Source organism: Lontra canadensis, unplaced genomic scaffold (assembly GCF_010015895.1).
Source record: "Lontra canadensis isolate GAN:19392208 unplaced genomic scaffold, GSC_riverotter_1.0 scaffold110, whole genome shotgun sequence".
Taxonomy (NCBI): Eukaryota; Metazoa; Chordata; class Mammalia; order Carnivora; family Mustelidae; genus Lontra; species Lontra canadensis.
Genome location: NW_022631104.1, coordinates 2771518 through 2796609, shown reverse-complemented (window position 1 = coordinate 2796609; position 25092 = coordinate 2771518). Strand labels below are relative to the sequence as shown.

At 55.7% G+C, this 25092-nt stretch overlaps 1 protein-coding gene and 4 non-coding genes across 5 annotated transcripts; 2 read left to right on the top strand and 3 right to left on the bottom strand.

Moving 5' to 3' along the window:
- Positions 1-210: 210 nt before the first annotated feature.
- Positions 211-297, bottom strand: TRNAR-UCU. Its single transcript is given in 2 exon segments — positions 211-246; positions 261-297. It is a non-coding gene; the product is annotated as a tRNA-Arg (tRNA).
- Positions 298-791: 494 nt separating this feature from the next.
- TRNAL-UAG lies at positions 792-873 on the top strand. Its single transcript has one exon. It is a non-coding gene; the product is annotated as a tRNA-Leu (tRNA).
- A 437-nt stretch (positions 874-1310) lies between these two features.
- TRNAQ-CUG lies at positions 1311-1382 on the bottom strand. The gene has a single exon. It is a non-coding gene; the product is annotated as a tRNA-Gln (tRNA).
- Positions 1383-1859: 477 nt separating this feature from the next.
- TRNAK-UUU lies at positions 1860-1932 on the bottom strand. The gene has a single exon. It is a non-coding gene; the product is annotated as a tRNA-Lys (tRNA).
- A 1159-nt stretch (positions 1933-3091) lies between these two features.
- On the top strand, positions 3092-23062 carry ALOXE3 (arachidonate lipoxygenase 3). Its single transcript, XM_032839942.1, has 15 exons — positions 3092-3287; positions 3867-4071; positions 5110-5191; positions 5947-6066; positions 6359-6484; positions 9358-9461; positions 9763-9935; positions 10634-10777; positions 10876-11079; positions 11177-11263; positions 11731-11900; positions 12461-12582; positions 16537-16637; positions 17208-17378; positions 22430-23062. The coding sequence occupies exons 1-15, from the start codon at positions 3141-3143 to the stop codon at positions 22607-22609; spliced, it is 2136 nt and encodes a 711-aa protein (XP_032695833.1). The 5' UTR covers positions 3092-3140; the 3' UTR covers positions 22610-23062.
- Positions 23063-25092: the final 2030 nt, after the last annotated feature.

Genomic DNA, 25092 nt, shown 5'->3' with positions numbered 1-25092 from the left:
CCTTTCCTTCTGTCTCCCGCCCCTCCCAGTCCTGCTCTCCACGGCCCAAGCCCCGGGGCAGACAGGTAAGTAAAGAAGAGAGCAGAGAGGAGACTGAGGTTGGAGCTGAAACAGGTGGAAAACACTGAAATAGGGAAGGGGGAGCAGGGATGGGAACCTTTAAGGAAAAACCAGATAAAGAGGGAAGGAAAAAAAAAATTGAAATAAAATCGACTCTGGTGGGATTCGAACCCACAACCTTTGAATCGCTCTTTCGTCACTAGAAGTCCAATGCGCTATCCATTGCGCCACAGAGCCACCTGGCGGGCGGCGGCGTCTGACGGCTTACGGGTACTAGCATGGGCAAGGGGCGGGGAGGGAGAGGGGTGTGAGGGAATTGGGCGGGGCATGCCCGCAGAGCGTGGTTGGGACCTCGCTGGCCTGCCGGGGAGAGGTAGCGGGCCAGAAGCGCGAGAGCCAAGTGGCAGTGCGGGCGCGCAGGGGTGGAAGACACACGGAGCGAGAGCAACCGAACAGGAGCGAGCGAGTACAGGGCTCCAGCTGCCCGCTTGGGGGGGGGGGTGCTTCCCGCCCAGGCGCACCCCGCCCCCAGATGCGGCCCCACCCACGAAAATAAACTTGTTTCGCTGCAAATATCCGTGTGTCTCAATTTCCTCCTCTCTGTTTCGCCGTTCGCTGCTCCTGGGTCTGCGGTTTCCGAAGAAGGCCCAGGGACTTAGCACGGCTACCACAGGCCTGTCTCGCCCCTCTAGTCTCTTAGGAGGATCGCGGGGAGAACTGGCTTCCACGCGGGTAGCGTGGCCGAGCGGTCTAAGGCGCTGGATTTAGGCTCCAGTCTCTTCGGAGGCGTGGGTTCGAATCCCACCGCTGCCAAGATGGAGTTTTTCTGGTGGCCTCTGCACCCTAGAACTCAAAACAACCCGCCTCTTCCCCGCGGGATGTATGCTCCTCGTTTTTACGAGGACTTCGTGCAGGGTCGCAACGCACTATCTCCTCCCTAGTCTGCGGGACGGCGTGGGTGGTGCTAGGCAGGACCCTGTGGGAACTGCCCGAGAGACCTTCGGTTCTTCGTAAGGTGTCCTGAAATTGCGTCCTTCTCTCTCAAAACCCGCGCAACTTGCTGTATCTGTAAGTGCTGACCGTGTGCTCTGCTGGTGAGCAGGAGGCTCCGATTACTCAGTCTGGGAAGCCCACAGGACAGCGCCTTCTTTTCCTTTACTTCTCAGGTCCTCTCCGGGGACAAGGGAAGCTCATACACGAAACTGATAAATAACAGAGCCCGGGTGGTAGGAGTAGAGGCAAAAAACGAAAGGTTCCACCGAGATTTGAACTCGGATCGCTGGATTCAGAGTCCAGAGTGCTAACCATTACACCATGGAACCAACTCTTACAATTGCTTTTCTGGAAGCATATATATTACTGAAGTTCTTGCTCTGCGCATCCCCGCCCCCCCCCCATTCTGCCATTCCCAGAAGACAAAAGAAAACAAAAACACCTGCCCCAACCGATGGGCACTTTCCTGGAGCACCTGAAATACGAACTGAGATGCGCGGTGATGTGTAAAATACACACTATACTTAGAAGACACAATACTTATTGAAAAGAAGATTGTTAACACTCCATTAACAATTTAAAAATACTGATTACGGGTTAACATGGTAAGATCTCATGGGGTTAAATAAAATGTTATTAAAATTAATCTCACCTGGTTCATTCTCGAAGGTGCCTACTTGAACGTTTAAATTCGCAGAAACATGTAACAGCACTTTTGTTATCTTTTTTTCCCCCCGCCCTTGGTTTTGTTTAAAGGAATACAGATAACACGCCTCCTCTTTAAAAGAGGGGGGAAAAAAAGTAGACGCCCGAACAGGGACTTGAACCCTGGACCCTCAGATTAAAAGTCTGATGCTCTACCGACTGAGCTATCCGGGCTCTTGCTGAGACTTTTCGCTCCTACCTATAAGAGGTATTCACCCGCGGAAGTCCCGGCTCCCGGAAACCGGGGCCGAGGGCACGCACGAGCACAGCGTCCCCGGCGCGCACCAGGAACGAGCAGGAGCAGCCCAGCGGCTGCAGCCGGCGCTCCGCCCGCCTCTCTCCAGCACCTTCCCGGCTGTGGTTGGGCGGCTGAGGCCGGAGCGCCGGGGACGCTGGGCCGCTGCGGTGCCGGGACTGGCCGCACGGGGCCGCTACCGGCTGCGGGCCTCCCCGGTGGAGCGGTTTGTCCGCGGCTCGGGTGACCCAGATCCTGGGCATCGCGCGCCGCCCCGGCCGCACCCCCCACCCCCAGGCAGTCGGCCCCCGCCCTGCAGGCGGCGGGCGGGCCTCGAGGGGAACCGAGGCCGCGCGGGGCCTTCAGACGCCGCGAGCCCACTTTGGTCCCCTGGCCGGCCCCATCCCGACGGAGGGACCGAGATCGGACGTGCGGCGGAGCGGGGACCCGGGGACCGGGCGTGGGGACGGCGGTGCGCAGTTGGGAGCGACAGGGGAGCTGTGCCTGAGTCCTCTGCAGGGGCGATTCGCCTCGGTGTGGCCGCGGTCACCCGGGACTTACGCCGAGTATGGCTCCCTCGCGAGGACTGATTCACACGGATGATTCACAAGTAGGGAATGCGGGTGCCCTGGGCCCAAGCTCGGCTGAGAGGCGGAAGGGGTCTCGGGGCACGTTGGGGAGTGGGCGGACCAGTGCCCCAGGGTAGCAGCGGGCCTCTGACTGAGAGCAGGGCAGTGTCCCAGTCACACAGGTGTCATCAGCTCCTTGTCTCCCTCTCAGCCCCCGGTCCCTCCCTTCCCAGCGGGGCTCGGGCTCCTGATACCCATCTGGGTGAGTCCCGTCCTGCCAGCCAGAGAGACCGGCTGTGTCAGAGGCAGGCAAACAACTATTAGGGTGGGGAGAGGGAGCCCACAGCGAGCCGGGGCAGCAACCTCGAGCTTCGGGGGAGAGAGGCCAGCGAGCCCCGGAGCATCCAAGAGAGAGAGGGGCTTTCCCTGGGAAGCCTCCCTGCCCCTGCCTAGCTCCCTCCTCAGGGGCTCCGCAGCCCCACAGCTTAGCCCCGCCTGGCCTGCTGCTCCCTTGCTCCAAGGAGGACTGCCTGCTGCTGTGGCCACCGCTGCCGGGGCATCCCTCCTTCCTTCCCACCATGGCCGTGTACCGCGTGTGTGTGACCACAGGTCCCTACCTGATGGCTGGCACGCTGGACAACATCTCTGTCACCTTGGTGGGCACTTGTGGAGAGAGCCCCAAACAGCTGCTGGATCGCCTGGGCAGGGACTTTGCCCCTGGATCTGTAAGTGCGAGAGAGGGAGGAGGGACCCCTGAGACCCGGTGGGCAGGGAACCCTGAAGGAGGAGAGGGTCATTCCCCAGGTCATTCCTCCAACCCTGCAGAACTCAGGCGCTGACCTCCTCACCGTCCTATTCTGGTCTCTGGCTTTCCTGGGGAGCCCATCCATTCTACCCAGGCAGGGCTGTGAAGAAGGAAGGGGGGCGGTGCTGGGGGTTAGAAGAACTCTACCTGCTTCCTAGCTCCTCCCATCATCCGAGGTGGGCTGAGGGCAAGTCGCTTACCCTCTGTGAGTTGGGGGTTTCCTCTTCTCTGGAGGGGATCTGCTTGCCTCCACCAGGCCCCACGACGCCAAGGAGGCTGCTGAGGTCCAAGATCCACTCTGCTCAGTCGCCCTGCCTCTGGGAGCTGTGGTCACTTCTGCTTGGATGAAGGGGTGCCTTTTCCTAATTCATGCAAAGGCCCTGCGTGGCTTAGTGGCCCCTGGTTTATATGCCAGAGCAGGCACAGATGCACGCCCGCAAGGTCTAAGAATGCCCCCGCCGTCCCTCCCCTCTCACCTGCTGGCTTCTTGGTCCCTCAGGTGCAGAAGTACAAGGTGCGGTGCTCTGCGGACCTGGGCGAGCTCTTGCTGCTGCGTCTGCACAAGGAGCGCTACGCCTTCTTCCCCAAGGACTCCTGGTACTGCAGCTGCCTCTGTGTCACGGCCCCCGACGGCACCCGTTCCCACTTCCCCTGCTATCAGTGGATTGAGGGCTACTGCACCATAGAGCTGCGACCAGGAACAGGTGGGCAGGAGGCAGGGGCTGGCCTGGGCTGCAGGAGGCATCAGTGGGGGTCAGGGGGTGGGGGCCTCCCGGAGCCCACGCTGCAAGGAACGCGGGTGGGGTGGGGTTAGGGTTAGGGTAACTGGGACCCAGAGCTCCCAAGTCGATGCTTTCTGAACAAAATTGAGCCTCTAGAGCCCTGGAATTTCAGCAGGGATTTTCTAGGCAGTGTATTCCCCTCTGGGGATGCAAAGACTAGATACACACACTCTTAGCCGCTCACACGACTTACAGACACAGACACAAATGCAAACATACAGAGCCCCGGGTTGCTTTTGGCCGACTCCCTCTGCGCTCCCCCAGAGTGAATTTCTCCTGCGCCCAGAGCAGACTTGAGCTGAGAGCAGAGTCACTGGGTGTCGACAGGTGCGGAAGCTGGAAAGGCCTCGCCGATGACTACTATTGGCTTTTCTGGTGTGGACGACGTCCCTGTGACGTGCTCTTAGGATTTGCCCTTGCATTTGGGGGGGCCTTTCAAGGATGCTGAGCTCGAGCTCCTTCAGCCTCTGGACCCCCACCCACGTCTCCTGAGCTATCTGATCCCAAGAGGCATGGCCAGGGCTGGTCCAAGTGTTGACATGAGTGTTGCAAGTGTGGATGAGAGGTGAAATCTCAGCCCCCTAGCGGGTTCTTTATCCTAGCATTTCCGTCTATCCACCGCTTCCCAAAATATATTCATGCATCAGTCATTTTTTAAGAGCAGGGCTTGTGCACAGTGTCAGAGCACCACGCTAGGTGCCAGGAATACACGAAATGACTAAAACATAATTTCTGCCCCCAAAGAGTCCTGGAAAGGAGGCAAACATACAGTTAGGACGATCATTATAATTTTGGGGTGAGGTTTCCTTGAGTCCCTTCTGCTGATGAATGTGCGGAGAACATGGGGTATCCCTGTCACTGAGGGGTTGGGTTCAAGGTTAGGGCATTCTGACAAGCTTTCCTGGAGGATATGTTGTTTGAAAAGACATGTGTATGATGAGTACTTTTCATTCCCCACAGCAAAAACCATTTGTCAGGACTCCCTTCCCCTCCTTCTGGACCACAGGAGACGGGAACTCCAGGGGCGACAGGAATGCTACCGGTGAGGGAGGCCTAATTTGACTTCTTTCCCCACCTTTATGCCGATCTCAACCTCCATCAGACAGTCGCTAACTCTGACCTCAGATCCAACCTTGGGGTGCCGGCTCCAATCAGGACCCTCATGTAACCCTAACTTTCATCTGAGCTTGACCGGGAGTCCAGACCCAGAACACCAGTACCAACAATTGTCCCAATAGCATCAGTGAATCCATACTCATCCCCCTCCCTTAGCTGTCCTTGATGGCCCCTGGATGTCAGACATGACCCTGGCCTTGACTGATCTCAGTCCAGCCTCAGCCTCAGCGACCCCCCCAAACCAGCCATGATCTTAATCTCAACGCAGACCTCTCTCTGCACCCGTCTGGACGTTTGCGTTATCCTAAAATGCTACCCTCACCTAAAGCCTAGTGTCTTCAGGGAGAAAATTCTAATTCTTCATCACCTACCCCAGAAAGTGGATGGTTTCTAGGAGTTTTTTTTTATTCTTATATTTATTTGATAGAGAGACACACAGCAAGAGAGAAAGAGAGAACACAAGCAGGGGGCATGGCGCGGGTTGGGGGTGGGAGAGGGAGAAGCAGCTTCCCCCTGAGCCCAATGTGGGACTCGATTCCAGGACCCCAGGATCATGACCTGAGCCAAAGGCAGATGCCCAATGACCCAGGCACCCAGTTTATGTGAGTTTTAATTTAAAAAGCTGAAGTCTATGTTTACCTTACGTTTGACTAGCCACCCTTGACCTCTTTCCCCCGGAAGGTGGAAAGTTTACGCCCCTGGCTTTCCCGGCATGATAGACGTCAGCAGCTTTGAGGAGATGGAGACAGACAATAAGTTTGCCTTGACCAAGATGACACCTCGAGCAGACCAAGGGGACAGGTGAAGGGGGACCCAGGCTGGGGAAGAAGGTGGAGGGATGTGAATTGAAGGCTGGGACGATGGGGCCCAGACAGCCGGGAACGAGGTCTGTGGCGGCAGTCCAAGAGTGAGGGGCGGAATGGGCAGGGGTGGGGGGGTGACCCCGAGGGTCTGGCAGGGATGTGGCTTCCAGTGGACTGGGTCGGGCAGGAGTCCGGAGCCAGGGGATGATCCAGGGAAGGAATGAAGGGGAGTGAGCTGCAGGTCCGTCTGACCGGTGTCTGTCTTTCTGTCTCCCCGCCACCCTCCACAGCAGTGGGAATCGGTACCTGCCAGGCTTTCCCATGAAGATTGACTTCCCATCCCTGATGCACATGGAGCCCAACATTCGCTACTCGGCCACCAAGACAGCCTCCCTGCTCTTCAATGCCATCCCCGCGTGAGGCCACTGCCCTCCCTGCACTCCTGTCACTCTCCCTTCTGCCTCCACCCTGCCGGGCATATCCACAGCTCTGTTTCTGTCCCCCCCCACCCCCCGCCCCTGTCCCTGGCCCCTCTTTCTGTCCCCTGTCTCCCTCATCCACTCCAATCTTCCCCTTCTGTCCCTGGTCTCCCCCACTCTGTCCCCGGTCTCCCCCACTCTGTCCCGGTCTCCATCAGACAGTCGCTAACTCTGACCTCAGATCCAACCTTGGGGTCCTGGCTCTGATCAGGACCCTCGTGTAACCCTAACTTTCATCTGAGCTTGACCCGGTCTCCCCTTCTCTGTCCCCGATCTCCCCCTCTCTGTCCCTGCTCTCCCCCCTCTGTCCCCAGTCTCCTCCTTCTCTCTCCATTCTCTGACTCTCCATCACCTCCTCTTTGCTCATTTGTCACCCCCGCTCTTTCCAGTCCTCAAATCTATGAAATGAACGAGACCCTTCTCAGTGCAGAGCTTGGTCCTGGGCCCTGTAGGTGGGACCGTGTTGAACAGGACAGGGAGGGCAGGTCCTAAAGCTTTAAGGAAGTGAAGTCAGACCACCTCGTGTTCAGATCCCATAACCCACACCTTCCAGCTGGGTGACCTTGGTCTTCACATGGCCTCTAAACCATGTCCTCATTTGTAAAATGACAGTAACACCCTTGCCTGCATCGTAGGTCTGGGGGAGAGTGAGATGACACCTAGCACAAAACCTCTCTCAGTGGATGTGATTGAGTGTTAGGAGGTCATCTTCCACCATGAGGAGCTCAGTGTCCCTAGGGAGATGTGTGGCACAGCTAATTAGGAACCAGAGGGGCCTTTAGCAGCTGGAGTCCACAGCTGTGGCTCTTCTGGAGGGGGTGCCATCAACCCTCGTGTCCAGAGTCAGTCTGGGGCCAGCAGGGGCCAGCCGGTGGCTCCCAGGAAGGCAGGTGGGACAGAGGCAGGCTTTGGGCCATGGAAAGGAGAGGTGAGCAGAGAGAGGGCGAATCCTGGGCAAAGTCAGGTTGGTTTGTCTGGAGGACGGAGAGGCTTGGCTGACCATCTGTGCGGGGACTGCCTTAGAAGGCCCAGAGGAGTCTGGGGCAAAGGGCTGGGTCCTCCTCCTCGGGGCTTCTGTGCCTGATTGACTGGGAGAAGGACTAGCAGGAAGAGGGCAGAGTGGAGTGAGCGGGGAGCCGGGGAGTGTCTGGGCTGGAGCACAAGGTGGTCGCAGGTGGCTCGGGCCTCAGGCCTGGGCAGGGCTGAGGGATCAGCGTCCCCTGAGCTGGTCCCCAGATGGACATGTGGGTCTAGGCAAGGGAAGGCCTGGGAGACCACTAGGACAGCCTGTGTGGGGCTCAGAGGAGGGCCCATGGGCAGAGGGGGCGGGGGGGCACACATTCGGCAGCCACTTCGGATCCATGGAGGGCAGGGGTGGTAGCTGGTCTCAGTGTGGGACAATGGCACCAGGCCCTTGGAAAAGGAAGATACTTTCTTTCTCCTTTACTGCCTCTTTGCTTTCTGCTTTTTTTTTCTTTTAAAGATTATTTATTTATTTTTTGACAGAGAAAGGGAGAGATCACAAGTAGGCAGAGAGGCGGGGTTGGGGGAAGCAGGCTCCCTGTTGAGCAGAGAGCCCAATGTGGGGCTCCATCCCAGGACCCTGAGATCATGACCCGAGTGGAAGGTAGAGACTTAACCCACTAAGCCACCCAGGTGCCCCTCTACTTTTTTTTTTTTTTAAGACTTTACTTATTCATTTATTTGAGGGAGAGAACAAGACCCTGACTGATAAGAAGACTTATCCCTAAGGGCAGAGGGAGAGGGAGAAGCAGGCTCCCCGCTGAGCAGGGAGCCAGAGGCGGGAGTCGATCCCAGGATCTTGAGATCATGACCTGAGCTGAAGGCAGAGGCTTCACAGACTGAGCCCCCCAGGTGCCCCTCCTTGCTTTCTGCTTTAACACTGAGCTCCCACCCAGTGTTTCCCCTCTTTGGGGCCTTACAGAGCAGGTGCTCGGCAAATGCTGTGGACCGAGAGCGGCTCGGGGGACACTCAGGAAGTCATCCCTGGGGTTGTGAGTTCATGGCGCCCACACCCTTTGGGCACCTGAGCACGTGTACCCTGCCTCCCTCCCCCACTGATTGCCACAAACCCACCTGGTAGGCGGTGCGTTCCCTTCCATTTGACTCGGTGCAGTCGGTGAGTGATTATTATGAATCAGTATGTCAGGCCCGGGCCACTCCTGGCCCTAAGGGGCCCACGGTGTTATGTGCAATAGAGGATGGCTGGAGGATGTGGATTTACTGTGTCACGCAGGGAAGGAGGAGCGTTTTTGTGGAAGATACACACAAGGTGTGTGTTTACGTGGCGTCCGGCTGTGCTCCGTGGCTTGTGTCTTGTTCACAAGACACAAGGCACACAAGACTGTGTCTTGGCTAGGTTTGATCGAAGGTGGAGAGGACGGCCCAGCTCCAAAAAATTCAAACAGTACAGACACCCACAAAGTGAAGAGTGCATGGTCCCCCCCCAGTCTGGTGTGCAAAGTACATCTCCGGTTATGATGGGTCGCGAGAAGGCTGTGGTTGGTCCGGACCGCTGGTGGCAGGCGTCCTGGCCAGACAGAGGCTGGCGAAAGTCCGTGACTAGATTGAATCTTAGAGAAAGGCCAAGGCTCCATTGAAGACTGGGTGTTCACATATGGACTCACCCCTGCAGAGCCTCGGTGGGCCACTAGACTTTTCTCGAGGGCGCAATGTTAGGCACCTCTGATCAGGACATTGACCTGGTCGGGTCCCTCCAGGCCTCTAGGCTGGGGGGCACAGTGCCCCAGGCAGCCCCAGACCCCACCGTTGCTTCCCCTCCCCCGCAGGTCCTTGGGCATGAAGCTCCGCGGGCTGTTGGACCGCAAGGGCTCCTGGAAGAAGCTGGATGACATCCGGAATATCTTCTGGTGCCACAAGACGGTCATTTCGGGTGCGCAGAGGCAGGCAGATGTCCGTCCTCCCCCCAAGCCCATGCTCGGAGTCTTCCGCCCCATCCTGGGAAGGGGCTCTCTTTCAGCCCTCTCACAGACACTGCGGGATTGCAGGACGAGGGGCTCCTGGTTTCCTGGGCGATTCCCCTTAGGAGCTCATGCCACATCCCCTTCCTCTGGGAGGGGACAGGAATAGGGGAGTGAGGACCAGAGAAATACTCTCCCTGCCGCGGAGACGGTCAAGGGTTGGATCTTGGGAAGCGGTTTCCAGGCCAAGCAGCCCCGTGTCTTGCCCCCTAGAGTACGTTACAGAGCACTGGTGCGAGGACCCCTTCTTCGGGTACCAGTACCTAAACGGCGTCAACCCCGTCATGCTCCACTGCCTCTCCAGTTTGCCCAGCAAGCTGCCCGTCACCAATGACATGGTGGCCCCCTTGCTGGGACCCGACACCTGCCTGCAGACAGAACTAGAGGTGGGTGAGTTGCCATTATTAACAAGGGATGGGCGTGGTGGGGAGCGGTGGGATGGCTGTGTCTGCAGCCTGCCCTGCACCTTTGGGTTGGAGAAGATGGGGAGGGTGGCTGGATGGGGCTGGGCATGGCTGGGAGCCTGAGGGAGGCTTGGGGGATGGTACACGTGAGCGGGATGGCATGGAAGAGAAGACCCTGACTGTGTTCTGGGGCCTCCAAGATCCACAGTGCTGGGGCCCAAAGAAAGCGATTTTAGGACAGGTGGAAGGAAGGCAGTGCCTCTGGATACAAGAGAACAGTCATGGAGACCAGGAGATCGGAGGGCATGGGGGGAGATGATCATCAGTCTCTCTGGGGCAGTCAAGCCCTCAGGCAGCCTCCAGGAGGCTGGAGATGGGGCAGTCGGTTCTCAGGTCATTTTCTTGTTGTGGGATATACTGACAGGGTTACTGAGTTGAGAGAGCAGGAAGGACCAGGTATGGGGGGGCCTGGGAGAGGACGCCAGCTTCCGCGGGTGGGACCCAGGGACTCAGCTGGACCTCATTCCGGACATTCTGGGGAGGGCGGGGTACCGAACTCTAGCCAGGAGCGCAGGCACCGAGCATACTGAGGCCCCGGCTGGGGTGGGAGTGGGCGGGGGACAGAGAGGGCAGCGCCGCGCGAGTCGGAGGGCGCTGTGAGCCTCTGTGTGCTCCCCCAGAGGGGGAACATTTTCCTAGCCGACTACTGGATCCTGGCCGACGCCCCCGTCCACTGCCTCAACGGCCGCCCGCAGTACGTGGCCGCCCCGCTCTGCCTGCTGTGGCTTAACCCGCAGGGGGCGCTGGTGCCCCTGGCCATCCAGGTGAGCGCCCCGGCGGGAGGCCAGGGCAGGAGGCGGGGGCGGGCTCAGGAGCACGCTAGCAGTCTTGAGCTTCACCCCCTTATTATTCTGGGGCGCAGCTCAGCCAGACCCCCGGACCCGACAGCCCCATCTTTCTGCCCACGGACTCTTACTGGGACTGGCTGCTGGCCAAGACGTGGGTGCGCAACTCCGAGTTCCTGGTGCACGAGAACAACACGCACTTTCTGTGCACGCATCTGCTGTGCGAGGCCTTCGCCATGGCCACGCTGCGCCAGCTGCCGCTCTGCCATCCGATCTACAAAGTCTGTGGGCACCCCCGGGGGGGGGGGGCCGGAGCGGGCGGGCCGATTCGGCCTGCTCCCCTGACCTTCGGCTCCTGTGCGCTCATCCCGCCCGCAGCTCCTGCTCCCCCACACTCGCTACACGCTGCAGGTGAACACCATCGCGCGGGCCACGCTGCTCAACCCCGAGGGCCTGGTGGACAAGGTGCGGCCTCCGCCCCCAGCCCCCCGCGCCCCGCCTCTGAAGCCCAGCCCCGAGGACGCTTTTCCCCGCCCACAAGCCTCTTCGGCCCCCAATCCCGCCTCGCGGTCCCTGCCAGCCCCATCCCACAAGCCCCGCCTCTCTCCGCCAGTTCCCTCGACTTGCCCCGCCCACGAACCCGGGCCTCGCCCCCTCAGGCCTCCGAAGTCTCCCGGAGGTGGTCAGGGCAGCCCCCCAGGATCGCTCCTCCCGCGGCCCCTGCGCCGGCGTCACTGCTTTCTTTCAGTTACCCGATATCTAAGGAATTTCTCCCATGCATGTATTAGGGCTGCCGCTTCCGAGGCGCGCGTCAGTCCCCGTAGAGGGGTTTGATCCGTGTCTTGGACTCCTAGATTAACACCCCTAGGGCTGAGTCCCTAGCCTCGTCTCGTCCCCAAGTCCCCAAGCCGGGCTGTGTTGCGTGTTCTCAGGTCACCTCGGTTGGAAGACAAGGCCTCCTCTACCTCATAAGCACGGCTCTGGCCCATTTCACCTACACCGATTTCTGCCTTCCGGACAGCGTGCGGGCCCGCGGCGTCCTGGCCATCCCCAACTACCACTACCGGGACGACGGCCTGAGGATCTGGGCGGCCATTGAGAGGTGCGGGGCGCGGGCCCAGGACCCTGTAGCCAGTCTGGCCCCACCAGGGCCTCCTGGCTGGGGCGGGGGCAGGGCAGTGTGGACCCCTGTTCTCATGCAGGCTGGAGAGTTTGGGGCTGGGGGTCGTGGGTGCTTCAGGTCCCCGCAGGGAGCTCCCCCAGGGCGAGAATTGGGGTTGGGGTCCTCGATGAAATGACTGCTGGCTTGGGAGGGGCTGGGTTGTGTATGAACACAGCAGCAGAGAAAGGAGAGAACAGGGAGTCCAGAGGAATGGGGGGGGGCAGGTGCAACAGTGAGGTGTGGGCCGGGGCCTCCTCAGTGCACTTCCCACTCCCAGACCCCTGGGTGGGAAGGAGGCCCAGAGCACCCATGGCTCAGGAGTCCCCAAACGTGGGCCTTCGGGTTCCCTCTGGATCTGGGGGCTCCCACTGGACTGAGGTGGGGTCTTGGTGGACACTGGCTGTCTGGCTCTCTCCAGCCTGAGTGGCACTGGGCTTTGGATTTCTGGCGAGGCCCAGGCCCAAGGTCTCCCCCTTGGCACTAGCATCTCTTTCCTGCAGCTTTGTCTCAGAAATCGTGGGCTACTATTACCCCAGCAATGTGTCTGTGCAGCAAGACTCGGAGCTGCAGGCCTGGGTCGGCGAGATCTTTGCTCGGGCGTTCCTGGGCCGGGAAAGCTCAGGTATCCCATCCCCCACCCACCAGCTCCAAAGACCGGGTGTTCCCTCTGGCCTCACCTGTTACCTGGTTCTTATTTAGGGACAAGCCTTTGAAGTGCATCCTATCATTAGCCCCGCTGAACAGATGAGGAACAGGCATAGAGAAGGCTTTGCTGATAGGGGCAGAGGTGGGATCCAGAGCTGGCTCTCACGGTCTCCGAAGTCCTTGCTCGCGGCCACTGCTCTGTGACCCTCTGGTTCTTCCTTGACCTTTACTTGAGCCTGTCCATTCACTGCTGCCTGCGGAGCTAGGTGGATGTGTCCCATCACGTGGTAGGAGCTGTCTCCTGCCTCAGAGTTTGAGGATTCTGGAACCTTCTCTCGTACTTCCTCATGCTTGTCCCACCAGGTGGCCCTCTATCCACCAGCCTCTTTCATTTCTTTTGGCCTCATGGAATGACGTGGTCCTGCTGTTGCCTGGTTCTTCCCTACTAACACCTAACACTAACGTCCCCTCTTCTTCTGACACTGCCCGAGAGGCTTTTGAGACCCACTGACACGACTCCAGTGGCCCCCTCTTCCACCTCCTTTGCTTAACCTCAGCAGACCATCCTCCCTTCCTTAACATCTTCCCTTAGCCCTAGGGAGGAAACATCCTCTGAGCTTCCCACTTCTTCCCAGGCCTCTGCCATGACCCCATCCCAACTATTGGCTTGTCCCAACTGGGTCTGTTTCCTCTCTACCCTCCTGTAATGGAGTGATCCCTTCTCCCATGTCTCCTCTGCTGCTGATTCCAGACTTGGAAAACCCCCTGCCCCCCATTCCCTGAAGAACTTTCCATTTTCACTGCTGTCTCGTTGTCACCCTTGAGACCAGCACACAAAAACTACCAGCTACAGGTTCTGAGACTTCTTTATTCCCTTTAAACAACAAATTTTAAACATAGAGTAGAGAGTATAACATAACAAACACCCATTTGCCCACCGCCCAGATTCAACAAGTACTCATTTGATTAATCTCTTGCTTTTGTTTATTGCTGAAGTCTTTTAAATTACACCCATTTCCTATTTTACTCCAAATCAATAGGCAACTCCAAAAAAATGTTTTTCTACGGAACCATGATACTGTCATCACGCTCGACAAAATTGACGATAAACTCCAATATGGACCCATAGAGGGAGAGGCAGACTCCCCATTGAGCAGGGATTCCCACACGGGGCTCGATCCCACGACCCTGAGATTGTGACCTGAGCCAGAAACAGACGCTTAACCAAATGAGCCACCCAGGCACACCCTTTTGGATCTTTATTTTATTATTATTTTTTAAGATTTTATTATTTATTAGACAGAGAGAGAGAGATCACAAGTAGGCAGAGAGAGAGAGAGAGAGAAATAGGCCCCCTGCTGAGCAGAAAGCCGGATGCAGGGCTCGATCCCAGGACCCTGAGATCATGACCTGAGCTGAAGGCAGAGGCACCACCCCCCCGGCACCACCCTCTGTGCCACCCGGGCACCCCCTTTTGGATCTTTAAAGGATGAACCTCCCCTTGCTTTGCAAGCCCACTGTTAATCCTGGGCTGACCTGATCCTGACGGCTTCCTCCCCTAGCCCAGAGCATTTTTTTTTCCTCTTTGGGGCTGTCTCTTATTTAAGACCTGGGGCAGCCAGGGGTCTAATTACTGCTGGATGACTCTCCTATCTTACTTTATTCAACCTGTCTCTGACTCTGCAAGCTTATCGGAGTTCAAGGCAAGGCACACTCATTAATTAACTTCAATCAGTGTGACTTTTGCTTCCATATTTCATGGGGAACAAATTAACGACAGAAGCTACAGAAAAATTCCCACAGAGGGCCTGACTTCCTTGGCCTTTTAATCTCAGCCCTTCCAGGTTAGACTATCTACTGCGAAGGGAACATCCAGAAAATTCCCCGGGACTCCCAGTCAGACGCCTGGTCTTTCCCCCACGGCTCTGCATCCCGACTGCGAACTCTGAAGCCATCTTTGGCTCCCACTCTGTCTTCCTGTTTGCCTAAATCCGGTTGGGTGACCAATTCCTCTTGTCGTCCTCCTGTCCCCTGTCACCACCCCATCCCGTTTCCCATAGTGTGGCAGCTGCTTCTCTATAGGACTCACCATTCCCAGCCTCTTGCTGCCCGCCCATCTGGTCTGTGGGGCCACCACCCTGACCGTCCTCCAAAATTTTCCCCAGAAACTGCGTGGCCTGGCCCATGCTGAGGCCTCGCCTCCAATAAGGACCCTCCCTGCCCCTTTGCCTTGCTGATGCCTCATTCCTTTCGGCTCTGCCTTCTTACCTTCTTAGGCATTCACTCCTGTCGACCAATAATTACTGGGCTCTCAGTATTAAGTATTGTTCTCGCGGCCGGGGTTCAGCAGTGACCATGACAGATGGAACTCCTGGCCTTCACTCAGCTTCCCATTCTGGCAGGGAGATTTGGAGAATCAACAAACAAATATGTCAGGGGGTGGGCTAGGAGCGTTCAGGATAAGGAAACAGCCCGTTGAGATAGAGGGAGTTATTTCAGCTAGGTGGTCCGGGAAGGCCTCTCGGAGGAGGTGACGTTTGAGCAGAGAGCTGAAGGAAGTGAGAGCGCTAGTTCTGCGAATAACTGGTTTTCGCAAGGGGCTGACGCGATCGGATGTATGATTCTAAAGGATCGTCACTCTGGCTGTCGGGGGGGAAGGGTGGAAGCAGGTGGGTTCATGCGGGGGCGACATGATGGAGACCAGGATGTGGTGAGACAGGATTGGTTTCTGGAAGTATTGCCCGATATGTGCGACGTGAGATAAAAACAGGAAAGAGCACCCAGGCTGTGGTCTGAGCGACTGGATAGAGCCACTGAAATGGGACTACAGTGGGCAGGACGGGTCTGGGGAGTGTGCGAGGGAGGGGACCAAGCATCAGGGTTTGCAGGTGAGCTGTCTGAGAGGTGGCACAGACACCCATCTTGGAGCATCAGGGGGTACCCGCAATTATGCCCATGGCTTCATCTAGAATTCAGGGTCCAGGCGGAGCGGGAGGTGTGAATTTGGGAGTCATCGGCCTGTGGGAAGCAGTCAAAGCCATTGATTTGGATGAGAGCAGTGATGTAGAGAGGAGAGGACTCAGAGCTGAGCCTGAAAATGCCTTCTTCCTCTGTCATCTTTTTCCTATCCAGAGCTCACCCACTCTTCTCTTCCTGCAGGGATGCCTCCCCTAAGCGCTTCAGCCCCAGGGTCTGTTTCTGCCCTGCCTGGGCTCTCCTCGGATTGCCAAGCCCTGGCCTTGGAGCCCCCTTCTGTTTCCATCACTGTGAACTTATGAGTAATGCACTCCGGTCACCTGCCTTTGTTGCTAAGCCCAGCTGTTGTGACGTTCTGCCATTGGGTGTTTGGACAAGTCTTGGTGAACTGGGTAGAATTAGATCATTAAGTGCTGGGGCTCCTGGTAGTTCAGTCTCTTGGGCATCCGGCTCTTGGTTTCAGCTCAGATCATGATCTCGGGGTTCCCGGGATCAAGCCCCATGTCAGGTTCCACGCTCCATGGGAAGATTCTCTCTCTCCATTTCCCTCTCCCTCTGCCCCTACCCCCATTATTATTCTATCAAATAAACAAATAAATAAATCTTAAAAGATCATTAAATGTTATCAGGGGCTGCAGATAGACGTGGGGAGAAGAGCCAGATTGGCTGTCAGCTTGAACTTGGCTCCTTCCTCGTGAGCTCTGCTGGCTGGGCATTTCCTGATCCGATCCCAGAAGATAGCTCCTATCCTCACCCCCTTCAGAGACTTCAAACCTTGGTGATGACCGACCGTCCCTAACCTCAGCCCAGACCTAATCCTAGTCAAAAGACAACAGTGGCCAAATGCTCAGCCCTCTCGTCCTCACTCTCCCCTTGCAGTGAGCCCCAGCCCCAAGCTGCCCCTAGGAATCTGGTCCCCTCCCTCCACACCCTTTTCCCTTCCTCCCACACCCAGGCTTCCCACGCCGACTGTGTACTCCAGGAGAGCTGGTGAAGTTCCTCACTGCTGTCATCTTCAACTGCTCCGCCCAACACGCCGCTGTCAACAGTGGGCAGGTGAGGTGGCAGGGGGCAGGCTTGGGGGGCACTGGGCTATGCAAGGCTGGGATCAGCCCTGGACGTGAGGCCAGAGTTGGGGTTGAGAGCATGGGTGGGTCAGGGTTGGGGTGGGTTTACGATTGCTGCTGAGGTTGGGTGGTGACTGGGTGGAGTGGAGGAGTGAAGGGTCAGTGTCGGATGAGGTCTGGGTGGAGTGGGGTTCAGGCTTGTAATGGTGACTCCAGCTGGTATTTTGTTGGGAAGAAAACCTATAGGGCCTGTCCTGGTAAGGACACAGCCAAGGGGAGTATCAGGCCGCACTGGGTGGCATGCCAGCTCTTTGGTTCTGCTCCTTCCTTGGTGATTCACTCCACCTAGTCCAGGAACACTGGGTGGGGAGTGACAAAGGGTGAGCCTCCTACCCCACTTCTGGAATTTTCTACCCTGTACCCCCTCCCTCTTCCCTTTCCTCCATCCCTTCATTTCTTAACTGCGAGACGTGGGATGGTAGGAGCAGGATCAGGAATGATGAAGGAGCTGGTTCTCTCCCTCTGGCCAGCTGACTCAACTGGGGTGGGGTCTCTACAGCATGACTTTGGGGCCTGGATGCCCAATACCCCATCATCCATGAGGCAGCCTCCACCCCAGACCAAGGGCACTGCCACCCTGAAGAGTTACCTAGACACCCTCCCAGAAGTGAATGTCACCTGTAACAACCTTCTCCTCTTCTGGTTGGTCAGCCAGGAGCCCAAAGATCAGGTGTGTACGGGGTATGGGATGGGATGGGGGTGGAGGTTTACAGGGCCTGGGCAGTGACCGTGGTGGTAACTGTTCCAGGGGGGCTTGGGCACTGAGTGCTGTCATTTATGCCCATTGCTGAGCTTGCTTGGGTTCCTTGGTTTCCTTAGGAAATGATAGTTGATCCCCAAAGACATACATTGGAACAAACACCAATTTAGTGGCTGGGACACAATGTCTATCAAATTCGCCAGTTTACCAATCCACTCACTCATCTGTCTGTTTATCCATCCATCCATCTATCCCACCCACCCATCCACCCATGTGTCCATCCATCCATCCATCCATCCTTTCATCTATCCATCTGTCCATCCATCCTCCCATCCATCCATCCCTCCCTCCCTCCATCCATCCACCCACCCATCCCTCCCTCCCTCCCTCCATCCATCCATCTATCCATCTGTCCATCCATCCATCCACCCACCCATCCACCTATCCATCCATCCATCCATCCATCCATCCATCCATCCATCCATCCATCCAACCATCCTTCCATCCATGCATCCATCCATCCATCCTTCCACCCACTTCTTCATCCACCAACCATTCATCCATTAACTTTCCATCCATTTATCTAAATATTCACCACATGTTATTTTGGGGACTCCCTACATGTCAAGATGGCACCAGGCACCAGGCATATAAAGCTGAATGAGACCTTCCTGCCTTCTGGAATCCAACAGTCTACTTGAGGAGACACACAGGGACATGAAAAAGGGCATCACAGTGTTGTAGGAATCATTTATGTACAAATGTGTACTTCATGAGCATTTGCAATGTGTCAGACATTGGTGGGCAGATATGAACCCTATCCTCATGAGCTTAGTCTCGTAACAGAGGTGAGAATGGGGACTTGTGGAACCTGACTGAGTCTGGGCAAACCCAGGAAGGCTTCTTGGAGGAAATGACATCAAAGCTGAAACCTGCAGGTCAAGTAAGAGCTTGGCAGACAAAGGAAGGGCAGGGTTAGTTTCTAGGCAGGGGGAAGGACACAACCAAGTGAAATGAAGTGAAGGTGAGTCCGTTGGTGTGTTGGTAGGATTGCAAATGGTTCAGTGCGGGCACAGTGCTCATTCAGAGGAGGACAGGGAACCACTGAAGAGCTTTAAGCCCCCCGGGGTGACATGGCTGAATCTGTGTTTTAGCAAGAGCGCCTCTGTGGCTGTGTGGATGGTTGAGGGGGCAGTTCTAGGCAGAAGCAGGCAAGGAGGCTGTCAGGTCGGCTTGGTCAGGAGAGCAGCTCCTTGATCGCCAATTACCAATATTTCTATTAACACGTGGGGTCATCTGTCCCGCCTCTGCCCTCCTGGTCTTGTGCACAAGCCCTGTGACGTCACAGGAATGTAATTTCTCATGCTTGACTCCTTTTGGTGCAGATGTGTGTTATCTTCCTAACAAGTTTTAATTACTATGCCAGGAACTTGTCTCTGGATCCTTCTCCTTTCTGGTCCCATTTCTCAAGGACTTGGAGATGTTCATTTTTTTTTTTCATTATAAAGGAAAACACTCTGCTTTTTGTTTTGTTTTGTTTTTTGTCTACTCGCAGAATATTACTATTCCCAATACTTTCACTCACTCCTTCTAGCCACTGAATGCGTGTGGGACCAGCAGGTGTCAGATAATTTAACTCCGTTCTGACACTCTTTGTGCAGAGAGTGTCAGGTCCCATTGGTTCAGACTCAGTCCCACAAGATGCCAACCCCCTCTGATGCCACCCACAAGCCTAGGTGCTTCTGACCCACCAGCTAAAAATCAGAGGTTTCTACAACAACCCCCCCCCAGGCCCAGGTTTGGTCATTTGCTGTACCAGCTCACAGAACTCAGGGAAGACCGTTTACCTATTAGATTACTGGTTTATTATAAAAGGACATAGCTCCGAACAGCCAGAGATGCGGTGGGCGAGGTGTGTGGGAATGGGTGCAGGGCTGACTGGCCCTCCCTGGCTTCCCCGCCCTCCCCATACCTCCCCATGTGCATCACCTGGGAAGCTCTCCAGTCCCCTGCTGCTAGGGTTTTTCTGTCTCCTTGTTACCTAGGTGCCATTGATTGAATCATTTGACCACTGAGGATTAAGTCAACCTCCAGCCCCTCTCTCCTCCCTGGAGGTTGGGGGTTGGAGATGAAAGTTCCAACCCTCTAATTACAAGGTTGGCTTTCCTGGCAACCACCCCCATCCTTAGGGGCTTTCCAGAAGTCACCAAATGAAATGTAAACTCAGGTGTGGTTAAAAGGGCCTTATTATGATAACAAGATATTTTTAACACTCAAATGCTTACAAAATTATAAGGGTTTTAGGAGCTCTGTGCCAGGGATGGGAGGAAGCCCAAATGTATGTTCCTTTTTTATTTTTTTTTAAGATTTTTATTTAGTTATTTGACAGAGAGAGAGCGAGAGAGGGAACACAAGCAGGGGCAGTGGGAAAAGGAGAAGCCGTCTGCCCTCGGAGCAGGGAGCCCAATGTGGGTCTCAATCCCAGAACCCTGGGATCATGACCTGAGCTGAAGGCAGACGCTAATGACTGAGCCACCCAGGTGGCCCCCCCCCCCCAGTGTATATTCCTTACTGTAAACCACAACTTCACGGTGGTGAGGCATGATAGGCAAGAGGTTGAGGGTGGAGGGCTCCTTCCTAGAAGCCAGTCGGGGTGGGGGGGGTCTAACCTAGAAAATTACAACAATAGCAAAAACAACAGTAACAGTAGCTATTGCTCTTTGGGGATCCAGCATGTCTCAGTCATTAAATCAGATACCTTATGTATGCTATTTTAAAATACGAAGTAAGTAAGGAGCTTTGTTTAAAATGCTTAGTACAGTGCCCAACATATAGGTGTTCAATAGGTGGTAGTTCCTTTTTTTTTAAGATTTAAAAAAATTTTTTAAAGATTTTATTTATTTATTTGGCAGAGATCACAAGTAGGCAGAGAGGCAGGCAGAGAGAAAAAAGGGGGAAGCAGGCTCCCTGCTAAGCAGAGAGCACGATGCGGGGCTCAATCCCAGGATCCTGGGATCATGACCTGAGCTGAAGGCAGAGGCTTTACCCACCCAGGTGCCCCCTTAAAAAAAAAAATTTAAGTAAACTCTACCCCCCCCACGTGGGGCTCCAACTCACAACCCTAGGATCAAGAGTCACACGTTCCACCAGTGGAACTGGCCAGGCACCCCAAATGGTAGTTGCATTTTACAGGGAAGAAAACTAAGCAAGTTGGTTCAGAGACACTAAGTACGTTGCGCAAGGTCACAGAGCTAGTACGCAGGCTTTTAACCCAGCCTGTCATGTTCCTGTGTTTCCATGTTCCATGTTTCTGCTTTTTGGACAGCTACACTATCGTTTTATTTTTATTTATTTATTTATTTATTTGAGAGAGAGAGAGATCACAAGTAGGCAGAGAGGAAGGCAGTGGTGGTGGTGGGGGAGGCAGGCTCCCTGCTGAGCAGAGAGCCTGATACAGGGCTCCATCCCAGGACCCTGAGATCATGACCCGAGTCAAAGGCAGAGGCTTAACCCACTGAACCACCCAGGTGCCCCTACCCTATCATTTTAGGAGTTAGATGTCAATCCAGTAAATAAGACATAACACTGATTCTTTGAAAAGACCAATAAAATAAAGAAACCAGAGACAATCCCAATCAAGAGAGACAAGAGACGAGAGAGAGACCAATGTACAACATTTGAGAGGGGTGGAAAAGCAAACAGCCAATAATTGAGAAGGTTGAAGAAATTAAAAGAAAACACGACTTGCAGTTTTGGAAATCGAGGTGAAAGAGATGATTTTCTAGGAAAATGATAAAGAAAAATTGACACCAGAAGAGATGAAAACCACACATAAATGGAAAAAGGTGTAAAAGGTCTGATCCCCCTTCTTGCAAAGGGGGGTTCTACTCAACCTTCAAGGACCAAGTCATTCCTAAGTCACTCAGACTTCTCTAAAGTATGGAAAAAAAGTGGACACTCCCCAAATCATGTTACTGGGACCCTTGATAACTGCCGCCGGCCAAGGTGATGCTGTTAAGAAGGGAAGTGGGTCTTTGGTAGAAAGTCCCAGTCCCAGATCTTCCCCCGGTGTGACCCTAGATGTGTAATCAGGCCTCTCCAAGCCTCAGTTTCTTTATCTGTGAAGTGGGAATGATAAGAGCACCTGTCTAACAGGATTGTTGCGCTGTCATGATAGTCCATGTCAAGGGCTTGCAACGTGTTAGCTGTAATTAAGAAAATGAAATTATAAACGTGTTCCACTTAGCTGCAAAGATCTTAAAAATACATCATTAGTCAATGAAGGCCAATACTACATAGTAAGACAATAATATGCCACACTGAGGTCTCGTTTATTCTAGGAATGAGAGGAATGAGAGGTCGGTTCACCCTGATGAAATCTAACGATGTAATTTATTACATCAATAAAGTAACACCATATAATCATCTCAATACGTGAAAGAAACATTTGGGAAGTACGGACAGTCATTACTGATGAACACTCAGTGTAAAGTGAAACTCCCATACCACCTTTTAAAGATTTTATTTTTTTGCTAGAGAGAGAGCGCACAAGCAGGGACAGCGGAAGAGGGAGAAGTAGGCTTTCCCTCGAGCAGGGAGCCCGACGCGGGGCTCGATCCCAGGACTGGATCATGACCTGAGCCAAAGGCAGATGCTTAAAGACTGAGCCCTCCAGCGCCCCTGGAGGGGACCCTTAAAGATGTCTGGTCCAAGGCCTGGCTTCCCGGTGCAGAAACGGTCTCCGAGCAGGACTGTTAGGCAGAGGGTTACCAGCAGAGGGAGCTCTAGCCTCAGGCTGACCATTCCTGCCGCTCGCCCCCGCTGGGTTGCAGGGTGTCGGGTCCGCTCTGCGCAGCTCCCCGGAGTGGGGAATAGTGGCTTCCGGGATGGTCTGAGTTTGCAGTGGCTGTTCTGGGTGAAGCCCTTGGAGCCACCGTGACTGTGCGGTAGCCAACGTGGTCCTTCACTCTCCTTCATCTCATCCCCAATGTCCTCCTGACCGCCCCTGGGTTTTTTAACAGCGGCCCCTGGGCACCTACCCGGACGAGCACTTCACGGAGGAGGCCCCTCGGCGGAGCATCGCCGCCTTCCAGAACCGCCTGGCCCAGATCTCGCGGGAGATCCGGGAGCGGAACCAGGGGCTGGAGCTGCCCTACGCCTACCTGGACCCTCCCCTCATCGAGAACAGCGTGTCCATCTGACCCCCTCCTCTCCCAGCCCTGGAAGAAAGGCTCCAGCGCCAGCACAGGAGGAGGGCCAGCTTGTCAGGGTCCTCTCGTTCCGGCTCAGCCAGACTTTCGCTGCACCTGGGGTCGTTTCCACCCAGGGCGGCGCTAGCTTCCTACAGGTGGGCCCTGAGCGGTGAGGGACCCGCACAGCAGCGTCCACGGTGAGAAGCCGCTGCCTAAGGTTGAGGGCACAGCAGGTCCTTCGAGAGAAAGGCAGCCCATCACCCCGTGCTCTACTTGGGGCAGGCTCCTAACTTCTCCTGTGGGAACCTACCTCCTCCCATTGGGAACCCCACAGGGACTCTGAGCTCCCCCTTCCTGTAACCCCCGTCTTCAAACTCTTCCTCTTACCTTGTCGCTTTTTTCCCTCCAGCTTTCCTCCAAACCTAGGACCGACCAGTCTAACTTCCCTCTCTGGAAGAACCTGGAAAATGGTCAAGAAACGATGCATGCCCTGGGTCTGCTCTGGGGTCCTCGGTGACCCCATCAGCATCTTTAAGGGGAGGGTTAGGATTAGAGCTCAGCTTCCATGGACCTCTAGCTGCAGGCCAGGGAGTCTGGGTGTGTGCGGGGACCCTCCCCAGCCCTTGTCCTGTCCCCTCCCTGCTGTTTTCCTGTCCTTGAGCCCAATGAATTTAATAAAGTCCAATATATTTGGCTCCCATTTCATTTTTGCTTTGGGGTGTGTGTGTGTGTGTGTGTGTGTGTGTGGCTGGGGTGGGAGGGGGTGGGAGGAGGAGGGAGCAGCAGCGAGATCTTGGACCGTCTGTTCCGAAGACAGGGGCCTCCCAGCTCAACCCAGCGCCTAGCCAGGCCCCGCCTTCTTGCCTTCATCTCCCAGAGTGTGTCACCCATCCGGAGGCGAGGGGATATCCAGACTCACAGGGCCGATAGGAAAAAAGCAGGTGCTTTGCAAACCCTGAGAACCCAGCTTCTGGGTGTGGGAGTTATTAGCGCTGCCGCTAGGATCTGGTTACTTTTCTGGACGCGGGGAAGACTCAGTCTCCGGGCCTCTGGTGGTTGGGTGGAGTCAGGACGAGCTCTGGTCAACCAGCTCCATGGGGAAGGGATCCGCGGGATGTGGGTCCCCTCCGGCCCGGGGCACTTAGTCACTTGCGTGAGACCCTCTAGAGCTCCTGTCTCTCTGTCTCTGCTGTTCTAGAAGCCTACGTGGAGATGGCGTAGCCATCAGCTGCTGTCTCGGAGGGAGAAGGACAGAGCTCCCCTGCTGACCCGGCCTGGGCCAGGAGCTGAGCGAGAAATACACTTTCCTGGGTCCCACCGCTGACTTTAGATGGTTTGTGGTTGCAGGATTACCGATGCAGATAGCAATCTGGGGAGTCTGATGTCCTCCCTTGCAGCTCCGAAGCCCTTAGAAATAGAATCCTGGGGCGCCTGGGGGGCTCAGTCAGTGAAGCATCTGCCTTCGGCTCAGGTCATGATCCTGGGATCCTAGGATTGAAACCCACATAGGGCTCCTTGCTCAGCAGGGAGCCTGCTTCTCCCTCTCCCTCTGCCTCTCCCCCTGGCTCATTCTCTCTCTCTCTCTCTCTCTCTCTCTCTCAAATAAATAAATAAATAAAATCTTAAAGAAAGAAAGATCTGTGCGGCCCTCAGCTCAGTCATGGGTAACTTCTCTCTCCACAGCCACCCAATGACCCCTTCCCTTTGTCCCATTTCCCCGGACTTTGGATCCTGCCCCTTTACCTCCTCTGCCTCCAGAGTCAAATTCTGTGCCTGACAAACCCTGGTCACGGCCTCTCTCTGGCCAGAGTCACTGTGTCTTCGGCCACGGACCCGGGAAATGTTCCTCCATCCCTCCAGCGCTGGTGGCAGGGGAATCCATCCCATGGCTTTTCTGTTGCCATAACTGGTGACCCAACCAGAGAGTCCCCTGGGTGAGGGCTTTGCTAGGCTATAGAGTCTCCCAGCCCTGCGCCAGAGCACTGCCTGGCTCATTCTCCCATTTAGTGGGGATCCTCCAGCTGCCTTGACCTTGGAGGCCAGGGTTGAGGATGACGGGAGGTGCTGGCCGAGCTATGTCAGCCCCACGAGAACCCAGGGACCGAACTTCCTTTCCAAAATGGTCATCCTTGGCCCCCTGCTGTGCCAAAACTCCAGAGCAGCCATGGTCCTACAGACCCAGACAACAGCACTGCCCATCCCTTTCCCTGTCCCCTTCAGGCCCAAGAATCGTCTCCCCACCACCGTTCAGCCAAACCCCTTCTCCGGCTGCCCCTGGGGAGAGGGGACGAGGGCTGGGGGTGGAAAAGGACAGTCTGGGGCCATGCCGCAGGTGGGGTTCCCACTTCCTTTCCCTGTGATCCCTGGAGGTGCAGCCCCATGCCAGGCTGCAGGAGCAGGAGTGCTCAGGAATGTCTCACCTGCAGGTTCCGACCTGAGAATTTAGCCAAATCCCCAGACTCTGTGCACCTTAGAACAAGATCGAAGGGGGG

Excerpts from the sequence above, each read along its gene's own strand:
- ALOXE3 (XM_032839942.1), top strand. The coding sequence starts at position 3,141 with ATGGCCGTGTACCGCGTGTGTGTGACCACAGGTCCCTACCTGATGGCT. Across the intron at positions 6,067-6,358 it reads CGAGCAGACCAAGGGGACAG|CAGTGGGAATCGGTACCTGC; the intron begins GTGAAGGGGGAC and ends CACCCTCCACAG. Across the intron at positions 11,264-11,730 it reads CCGAGGGCCTGGTGGACAAG|GTCACCTCGGTTGGAAGACA; the intron begins GTGCGGCCTCCG and ends GCGTGTTCTCAG.